Source organism: Montipora capricornis, chromosome 4 (genome assembly GCF_036669925.1).
Source record: "Montipora capricornis isolate CH-2021 chromosome 4, ASM3666992v2, whole genome shotgun sequence".
NCBI lineage: Eukaryota > Metazoa > Cnidaria > Anthozoa > Scleractinia > Acroporidae > Montipora > Montipora capricornis.
The window spans coordinates 22,318,087-22,328,086 of record NC_090886.1 but is presented as its reverse complement, the minus strand read 5'-3'; the positions used below and the strand labels follow the sequence as shown (position 1 = coordinate 22,328,086).

The 10,000-nt window shown below is 40.0% G+C and overlaps 2 protein-coding genes across 2 annotated transcripts in view; one reads left to right on the top strand and one right to left on the bottom strand.

Moving 5' to 3' along the window:
• The first annotated feature begins 3,181 nt into the window (after nucleotides 1-3,181).
• LOC138044537 (uncharacterized) lies at nucleotides 3,182-4,234 on the top strand. Its single transcript, XM_068891022.1, has 3 exons — nucleotides 3,182-3,401; nucleotides 3,526-3,771; nucleotides 4,142-4,234. The coding sequence occupies exons 1-3, from the start codon at nucleotides 3,253-3,255 to the stop codon at nucleotides 4,200-4,202; spliced, it is 456 nt and encodes a 151-aa protein (XP_068747123.1). The 5' UTR covers nucleotides 3,182-3,252; the 3' UTR covers nucleotides 4,203-4,234.
• A 651-nt stretch (nucleotides 4,235-4,885) lies between these two features.
• LOC138046308 (uncharacterized) overlaps nucleotides 4,886-10,000 on the bottom strand; it is a 6,258-nt gene continuing 1,143 nt past the window's right edge. Inside the window, exons 2-9 of the mRNA XM_068892974.1 lie at nucleotides 9,769-10,000; nucleotides 9,300-9,373; nucleotides 7,485-8,031; nucleotides 6,684-7,122; nucleotides 6,280-6,451; nucleotides 5,807-5,955; nucleotides 5,387-5,578; nucleotides 4,886-5,025 (exon numbers count right to left, since the gene is read on the bottom strand). The exon at nucleotides 9,769-10,000 is cut by the window's right edge and continues 245 nt beyond it. Of these exons, the coding sequence (XP_068749075.1) occupies nucleotides 4,886-5,025; nucleotides 5,387-5,578; nucleotides 5,807-5,955; nucleotides 6,280-6,451; nucleotides 6,684-7,122; nucleotides 7,485-8,031; nucleotides 9,300-9,373; nucleotides 9,769-10,000 (1,945 nt within the window). The remainder of the gene's footprint in view (nucleotides 5,026-5,386; nucleotides 5,579-5,806; nucleotides 5,956-6,279; nucleotides 6,452-6,683; nucleotides 7,123-7,484; nucleotides 8,032-9,299; nucleotides 9,374-9,768) is intronic.

The window sequence follows — 10,000 nt, the reverse complement described above, 5'->3', positions numbered from 1 at the left end:
ACAGCAACACCGGAAAATAAAGAGGTGTAATGGAAGCGTGCTTGAATTTCGACGAATTATCCCCAAAATCAGCAAGTTACATGTATGACGCTGATGAATAATAAAGCAGTCTCTTTTTCCAAAACGATAGAATTACCTGGTGATAAATAACCTCGTCTAGGAGAGTGAATTTTTGGCTTCGCAGAAACAATGGTCAACCTCAGAGAGTTGGACGATTGGACGTTTATGTTGAATTCGCACATTTCTTGTCCAACAAGTGCTTTCTTCGAACCGCAAAATGAAAGCTAAAATTTTACGAGAGTGCTTAAGCCTAATCATTTAAAGGAGCGCTTACACTTTTGACATATGGCTATAATGAACTGTCACTGCGGTGCGCAATCCCGTAGTCGATGAATGAAAATTGTGCAAGGGCGATCTCGTGAAAAGTGTAGTTAACCGAACCGCAAAATGAAAGCAAAAAGTTTACGAGAGTGCTTAGGCCTAATCACTGAAACGAGCGCTTAGGCTTAATCAGGAAGCGAGTGGTATTTTCTGCAGTTAACCGAACCGTAAAATGAAAGTTAATTAACCGAATTGTAAAATGATTTGATCAACGCGCTCTAAGAACGAGAGATACATATCAACAAGGAGATTGATCACGCTTTAAGAAACATCATGCTCGATCAACGAGAAATACATATACATCAATGTCCCTCGCTCTTTTTGTTTGGCGCCTCAGACGGGAGAAATACTGCGTATCCACAAAGCTCGGCGTCTCCAATGCGTATCTGCGTACCCGCGTATCCACCCAATTTAGTGTAAAGCTTCGACGTGGCAGGGTATTCGGTGAAGCCGTTGATTTCACCGATAGGCTTTTTTTTTTTTTCTCTTGTGATTTATTCACCCATTTTTTTATTTTCACTTCACGTTTCTTTGAAGAAATTATGTCTGTATGAAAAGTGGAGAAGCGGAAGCCATGAGTGTGTTAGATGAGAGGGAAAGTAAAGCTGAAAAGCCTTTTGAAATTGTCATGTCATTTAATGGGCGCACCAGAAAATAAGTGGGTGAAAGACGAAAATAAACAAGTCTGTTGGAAGGGTGCTTGAATTGCGACAAATGAGCCCCAAAATCGGCAAGAATTTGTGACGCTGATGAATAAAAATGGTTTAAGGGCATTCATGAAAAGTGTAGTTAACCAATGGATGAACTAATTTGACGAAATTGGCAAAACATCGCCAAAATTGCCGAATTTGTCAAAATCGCCAAAATCACCAATGTTCACCCGTGTGGTGTGAATACCAATGGATGAACTAATTTGACGAAATTCGCAAAACATCGCCAAAATTGCCGATGTTCACCCGTGTGGTGTGAATACCAATGGATGAACTAATTTGACGAAATTGGCAAAATATCGCCAAAATCGCTAATTTTACCAAGATTGTCAATCGTGCAGCTCTTTCGCCAAATCTGCCATTTTTGTCATCGTGTGCATTTCTGGACATAAGTGGTGTAGTTATGAGTTTGTAAATGTTAGCAAAGTCGATCATTTCAGTGCCATAATTTTGTCCTGATGTATTTATGGCCGTGGACGGCGACGGCGATGAGAGACAGCGAAGATTTCATTTGATTGTTTAGATGAGAGACAGCGAAGATTTCATTTGATTGTTTAGTTACCAGATTGAACTTGAAAAGTATGTTTCACACATGAAATTAGCATTGTGGTATTTTCCCGAGTTTCACTGTGACAGCAAAACAAGTATGTCATAAATAGTTTCTTGTGTGTGCAACGTAATTCGATATGTTGTTTTGACTACGCATAAATTCAAACTTCGACTAGGTTACAAAACGTATACAGTATACACTTAAAATAGCGTCAACGTTCAGCACTTTTTTTGGATTTTTGAATGAAAACTTCTTTCAATTGAACAGTGAAAAGGTCAGCTTCCAGGACTTTAAAGTGTTAAATAAGCGCAGTTGTTAGTGTAAACATTTTACCGCGTATGTGAATATGTCCAGAATTTCCACGGTCGTTTTTAGGAGAATTAAGTTTTTATTACAGCTCTAAGTAGATCAAAATAAATTAATTAAGTCTCTTTTTCGTGGATTTGGAATTTTCAAGGGCTATGGGGGACCAAGTGGAAAAATCATGGAAATTCCAGGGAGTGGGGGAAGTAACGCAAAGCACTCTGGAAGGGAAAATCCAGTGGGGTGGGGGGTCTAACTGGAAAAAACCCTCCGTGGGGGGCGGGGGGGGGGGGGGTATGGAGTAATCCACCAACATGCCCAATACTACTTGGTCCGGTAATGTTGTGTATGCTAAAAGATAAATCTACGTACCTGACGTTGTTCCAAAAGCTCTCCGCACAAGTACCTGGCTTCCAGGTGAGCCTAAAGGGTTATTGCACTGACTCAGAAGAAGCGCTAGCCCAAGTTTTCCCACGTTCGGTGTCTTTGTTATGTAAAGTTCATGCTCAAAAAAACATCAAGGAGAAATGTCGGAAACTGCGATTTTCACAGTCATTCACGATGGTATTAGTGAATGATATTTTTGGAAGTGGCGGCTTGGTGTTTTCCAGTTCCTATGAAGAGTACAACTTAATGTTGGATTGTTTAATTAAGAAATGGGACAAACAGGAATTGTCAGAATCGTCTGAAGAGCCTAGATTTTCGAAGTATTTCAAGCGATATAAGGCAGAGGAACTATGGAACCAGGTCACTGCCAAAGCATCAAGTGATGCTGGTTTTGGAGATGAAGTTCAGTCAAACAACATCCCGGAATCTGCAGACGCGCTTGTCAAATGTTGGCAGGACTTCACAGCCACTGACATGGCCTCTGTTGTCGACAATTTCAAAGGGCTGATTGATAAACAGCGCCGTGATGTTCAGCGGACTTTACTGGGGCTTCCTAGTCTGTATATCTTAAAGTGCATATGAAGTAAAAAAATTTTTGTCTTAATTTGTAGCTTAGTGTATCTTATTTTGGAAAAGAACAAAGAAATTTGAATGAAACCTCGAAAAAGGCGATATTTCGCACTCTAAAATCCCAAAATTCGCCAAAATCGTGTCTCAGGGGACTGGGGTCGAATAAGGCCCTCGTTTGGCTTTGCTGACGTCACTAGTCGCGCAGAGACGCGTAAATATTCATTTCGCGTGGAGTTCTTCGATCTAATTCTTGTTGTTTTCACCGTCATAATGTCTGAAAGTGATGAAACTACTTCCACTGAAGAGTCATCTTCGATCGCAAGTGGATCTGAAAGCAGCAGTTCGGACGAAATGGAAATTGTTGGCATCGTTCAGCCTTACGCCGAAGAACCTTTGGCACATTCGAGCGACGATGGCGAAGACGATGAAGCTGACCAAGATGGTCTTACTCCTGCCACATTACGTGCACGATTTGAAAGCCAAGTTGCTGTAAATGATTGGTTAGTAAATTACTAATTCCTGTTCTAACGCTAGGGCGAAATACATTCTAACTTGAGGAGCTTCGTGGCGTACCCTTACACAGTTTTTTTTGTTAGTTTCGTCAGTCCTGTGTATGTTTTGTAGGTGTATATGTGAAGAATGTGCCACGGGGAATTTAGCTGGCGCCTTGGAGCACAGATGCTGCCGTGAAATTGCTCAGGTCCGCCAGAAACTAACCTTCGATGGAAGTATCGAGCGTATAAAATGCATCACAAAGCATGATGACTTCGCTGCAATGACCAACAGAACAGTGCTGTTGCAAGTTGGACCCCTACTTAGAGATAAGAATGGACGAGGCTACCGTCGCCGAGATGGCCAGACAGAAAACCAGTGAGTGTCAAAGGTAGATTGAATAAGATTCGCCGCGTTTACATTTAAGGATGCCTTCCTTTGGGGTGATCTGGATCATAGTGCATCAAAGGAACCGGTGAATCCATGACCAGAGTGAATTCACCGATTCATTTGATGTACCATATGATCCACACAGGTCTTTTATCACTGATTCTGATCCAGATCAACCCACAAGGATTCTTTATTGTACTCGAAGATCAAAAGGAATAAACCAAGGCTTTGCATTGTTGTCTTGTACTCGCTACCTTGATTATTTTATAGCTTATGACAAACACATTTGAACATAACCTTTCCTCTTAGGCACATGTACTTTTGCATTTTATTGAGGACAATCAATTTTCTGTTCTAGAATGTTGAGAGCAATATCATACAGATGGCTTGTACGATGGATTTGTGGCTACCTAGGTTAGGACAATACAAGACCTCTTCCATCCTGTGTCTACGATGTTATCAGGCAGAAGTATCCAACTGAGATGACAAGAGGCTACCAGCCTGGGCAGCAAAGAGATTGACATTTTTTTATAACATAATAGTAACATGTTATTCCATAAAATATCACCCCTTCCCTCATGGTAGGTGGGTGTATTCCCATTTTGCTTTTCACACTCCCTCCCCTCCTTCCTAAAATTGTCCATAAACTTTCATGTGGCGTGTATTCATATTTTGTGGAGTATAGAGAAAAAAGGTTCCATTGTAACATGTGAACATTGCAGACAGCTGCATGGAGGCCATTTACATCCTAACGTGATGGCCCATCACCTAGGTCTATTAAGTGCTTTTGAATTGAATTGTTGAACTACTCTCTTGTTTAATCTCAAATGTAAACGTAACACGACATAGCGGGCACCTACCTAGGTATTTGAAAGTAGTGTTTTAACAAAGTGAAATCAAATTTAACTGTATCACATAAAATGATAGCTCTGATTGGGCCTTGTCAGTATTCAACATTGCTGTGTGATATATTTAAGTTCCCTAAATATAATCATAAAAGGGGGGTAAACCACTTTGCAGTATAATGAATTGAATCAAACTTTGACACATAGAAAATTATGAATTAATAGAGTGGAAGCCAATTTAATCAAAGCAAGTCTATTTAACTCTGGTCTATGCAGAGAGCAGCTTTATGCCCCTTTTGTGGCTTTCCACATTTTGCACATGTTGGCTTTTTTCTCTTCTTCTTAGGTGGTGCTTCAGATGAAACTGTACTTGCTTGCAACTGGTCTTGCTCCTCACCTACAAAAAGCAAAATTTTCATTTTTTTAAATAAAATGCATATATGTATATTAAACACTCGGGTGTTATTTTTTTTGGTATGACCCTCTAAGCATAATCTTGTGCATGTCATTTGGTACAGTATATAGGTTTTTTTTATATATGGCCCTCTGTGCAAAGTCATAGGGCATCAATTAGCAGGGTTTGGGTCTTAAACGGGTATCAAGTTTGATTTTCTTTATAGTGAAATAGAGAAAGGGCTTCAGAGCCTTTGCTGTACATACTTATTTTGAATTTTAAGGGAGCACCCTCTCCCCCCAGCTGGGTGCTAGTGTTTACATGTTCTTTAGTTGCTATAATTAGTTGGATATTCATGTTTCACCTGCAGGATACAGCTGTGTAGCTTGTCTTTTCTGTCTCTTTTTGTAGCTTTCAACTGCATCTGCTTTTTTCATCCTGTCCTTAAACTGTGAACTGAGTGAAGGTGGAACCTTTGCGCTGTACCTGTCTACCACATTTGTAAGCTCTAACCTTGAGGTGTTGAAAAGTTTCCCCTTTATTTCTTGGACATAATCTATTAAAACACCAATGATGACCACAATGTCAATAAAAGAACTGTTACTGTACTACATGAACATGTGAAATTAAGGTACTACATATACAATAAAAACGAATGAAGGTAGGCAGTAGACATTGTTACAGGGATGCCTGAAATAAAACTTCAAGTGACATATGAAATATGTCACATGAAATAATGCAGCTAGCAGAAAACATCCCTGTGTATTTGAAAGTGGAAACATACCATAAGTTGGTGGCACTGTGACCTCACGGACAACCTCATCGCCCAGCTTAAATTTAGGATAGGTTACTTTTAAGTACTCCTCTCCATCAACAGATATCTTTGTTTGTCGTTGTACGTTCTCATTGAAGTGGAGAGAGGCCAAAATGTGCCTATTAATATATAACGAAACACAATGACAACATGAAATTATAACTAAAATGGAAACAAAATAAAACCATGAATTCACACTGAGTTAAACTGATGAATTTTCCCGAGCAAAAACATTCATATAACAAACAGTATCAGGGCAGGTGACAGTGACAAAACCTAGAGATAGAGCAACCAGACAATAGAAAACACATCTACAGTAAAAACCATACAAACTATGCCTCACTGGACAGCAATTTCTCTGTTAGATAGCATTACCCTTCCTTTGACCAGGGCCAGGGAATGCATGTGTCAATAGCAATTGTAACCATTTTGGTGTACTATACCTGCAAAAAGTCCCAAGCCAAGAAAAGCAAACCATCTTTGGATGCCAGTGGTTCAAGGTTGAGTGAAAGCCTTCAAGACAACTAGTCTGGGCATCAGCAGACAGTTTCTTAATGTCATTAACCAGACGCACATTAGTTAGGAGGCTGCTGAGTTTGTCGTAACCCTTAGTTCCTAAAAGAAGGTAAAAGATAATGCATGTTTAACCGTACAAAACTATTTGATTCAGGAAGTCCCTGTTCTTGTTGTTATTTTTTGAGTAAGGACCAAAACAATTCAATATCATTTTGAATTAATGCTATAATTCTGGATTATAATAATTTTTTGTGTACTATGGGTTTATCAATGGTAAATGCCTAGCTCCAAAACTATATATTACTACCAAACAAGACTGACTATAATTCACCTATCTTGATCCATCTTCGATTTTCAATCTGATCATCATGAGCACATTTGTTGAAGAGGGAAGATTCATGATCGTTGTGTTTATTGGCCACATGCTGCATGAATGACATCCACTTTGCTGCGATCAACTCTTCAAACCCCTGCTTTGTAGATGTGGCACACCAATACAAATGGTTACGTGCACCTTTGACCCAGTCAGCAATTTTTTCACAACCTTTCTCTTTCCCCAGTTTTGTCATTGCCTTTCCAATTGAGCGTGCCACATGCCAGATGTCAAAGAAGTGGGCACAACATGTTTGGCATTCCCGTATCCATTTGGCAATTCCCCTGTGTCTGTCAGAAATGAAAACTTTAATGGAAACGCCAGCAGTTTGAAGATAAGAAAAGCAACGTTTTGCCCGTTCAAGCTCCATGGCAGTGCTGCTACCAGTTTCGTTTGCCTGCAGAGAGATTAAAAACTGGTAATAATTTGTCGTTAGCAAATAAAAAGGGATGAAAACTGACATGTAATAGACGATATTGCCAAATAAAAGCAAGTCGGGTTACATAGGAACACTTTGAAAAGTAAGTAAGAGTTTAAAAAAGTCAGAAGATGACCTACATAAAAATATCAGACACTTCAACTTGCCACCCCCCCCCCCCTCCCCCCCAAAAAACTACAGAGTTAAATTTTTACTTCCTTGACATTTGATTTTCCTGGAATCCACTGTAATGGTGATGATCAGTCAATTTCATCTAAAGCAACAATATCTTTACATAGCTAGTCATTTAATTTAAATATTTAACTGTTTGGACTTGCTACCTGCAGAATTTCAAAATGCACAATTTTGAGAAGGGTGTTAGAGAACATTGAGTAGGCTCCAAATTTAGCACTGTGGCCCATTGAATCGAAACGCCCGTCTCCACTCCACACAACATCTTTCAGTTCCTTAAGTTTAGAAATGAGGCCTGCTTGGTACTGTTCCCAATAGCTAATCACAGCTGGAAATAGAAAGCTCCTTTGATGGTAAAAGAATGTTCTTGCAGAGAAAGCTGACAAGCCCATGTGCTTGAACACAAGTAACACTTTGCTGATAGATGCTCCAGCCATCAGTGTAGCAAAACTTAACAATGTGTTTCCAAGCGGATGCTTTCCTCCAAGGGTCATGGGCTGGGATTTCCACACAAAAACCTCATCGCCACAATGTTGACATTGCTGACTTGCAATCACCATGGTTCCCCTCTGTTTCATGGTTACTCTTGGATCACTTGTTTTACATTTAAAGCGAAACAGAGAAAACAGTCCCAAAAGCTGGGTGAAGAACACAATAAACTTAGGCTCATCTTGTGCTGGAGTTCCCTGGTCAACCCTGAAAATTTAAAGATGATAAGTTTTACTAGTTTTTCTTACCTACCGTACTTATTCGGCTACAAGCCGAGACCCCAAACTTCTTACGGAAAAAATCAACTTGATTGACACGAATTGTAAATGCATAATACTCGGCTATAAGCCGAGACCCATTTTAGGTCTTGATGTGTATTATCGACTATGGAATTTTTGTAATTTAAAATACAAATTGACATTGACTGAAAAATTATACTCAAAGCAATCAAATGAACACGAAAGATAAGAAACAAACAAGCGACGTGAGGTGACGAAACGTGTCTTCGTACAAGCGAGGCATTTTATAAAAAGTTATTCGACTGGAAACCTTACAACCTCGCCTTTAAACTTAAAATAGTCGCTGAAGCAGAAGTTGTAGAAAATAACTCCGAGATCGCCGGAGAATACCGCATCAGCGAGTCGATGGTTCCGTCGCTGGAGGAAAGATAAGGCAAATCTGTTCAATGGGGAGCTTATCGGGGAGCGTATCCCGAGCTCGATCAACGACCTTTGGCGTGGTTTTCAGAGCAAAGAATTCAAGGTAAGATTTTCCCTTTAATGCGTACGGTTTTTTTGCTTGGAAAATGTCGCTACAAGAAGAAATCCACTTGCGTTTCTGTCTCAAGTTTGCTATGGTGTCATGTGACAAGCTTGTTCACACGACCTGTGCTGGTGCAATCTCGTTCCCAGACTCCTCGTTCCTTCGATGGGTAAACCAGGCTTGGTGCGATATTCCCGAGGAAATGGTGAGGCGTTCTTTCAAGACTTGTGGCACCTCTATAACGCACTCGACGGCACAGAAGACGATGCAGTCTTCGACGAGAATATTCCAGAACAAAAAAAAAGTGAAGACGAGGAAATGGACGACGAATTCGAGACAGACAGCGAGGAAGAAGACGAGCAATAAGATCGATCCCGATCACATAACAACACGAACGGCTCCTTTACGAGCCACCAAGTAATAAAAATCCATATTACACCTACAACAACTTCTCTTCATTTTACAAGTAATTTAGTTCGGCTTGTAAGTGAATACACGTTCATTTGTTACTGTTTTAATTTGCTGAAAAAATTATTTTTATCAAAAATACTCGGCTATAAGCCGAGACCCCTTCTACGGCTTCAAATTTGCCCAAATTGACTGAAGATTTGTGTAAAAATCGCTCGGCTTATAGCTGAATAAGTACGGTACATGTATATTTACATTCTGAAGCATGACCACAAGTTTATATTCAAAGCATGCACATAATTTACGTTATGATATTTGCTGTTTCGTCTTCTTCTATTTCATCTTCACTTTGTGAGCTGAATGCCTCCGAACTCTCCTCCTGCTGGAGCCATTAAATGCCCTCTTCATCATCATCCTGAGGTTCACTGTCAGATGATTCGGCTTCCTCCTTTTCTTCTTTGATTTCTTCAGGGTTATCTTCTCTTGTTAGGTCCTTTGGATCATCATTCTAACAACCCAAAGATTAATTAAATAAGGGACTACAGAATTATGACTCCTTCGCACAGTCCACTACTTGAGGTAGATCCCATTTTACAACCGAAAACACATATATTCATAATTTAGCAAGTGATCAGTGCAGTAAGTTGGAGGTCTCCCACCTCGTGTGTTCCCGTGACAAAAAGCTTGTTACATACATGTATTCTCCATGAACAAGAAAACAAACTTAAAGTTACATGCATGCAGTCACATCACAAGATAGTGGATTGAGCCTACCTGTTGAACCAGAAGTTGATTACATTTTTCTTTTAGTTTCTCAAGTTTCTTCTGGAGCCGGCTGTGTTTCTTCCAAAGGGACTTGAGCTTCTTTGCCCTGCCAGAACACTTTGTGCAGGGTACTTTTCTTTTATTTGAAGTCGAAGAGCTAGTCTGAAAACCAGACCCTGATGGCGTGGGTTGCGTTGAGGCTATGGAGCCTGGTCTTACAATAGATAAGCTTAAAAAAGCT

What these genes read in the sequence shown, in the direction of transcription:
- LOC138044537 (XM_068891022.1), top strand. Translation starts at nt 3,253, where the DNA reads ATGGAAATTGTTGGCATCGTTCAGCCTTACGCCGAAGAACCTTTGGCA. An exon ending in CAAGTTGCTGTAAATGATTG is followed by an intron (nt 3,402 to 3,525) that starts GTTAGTAAATTA and finishes TATGTTTTGTAG; the next exon opens with GTGTATATGTGAAGAATGTG. An exon ending in GATGGCCAGACAGAAAACCA is followed by an intron (nt 3,772 to 4,141) that starts GTGAGTGTCAAA and finishes TTTCTGTTCTAG; the next exon opens with AATGTTGAGAGCAATATCAT.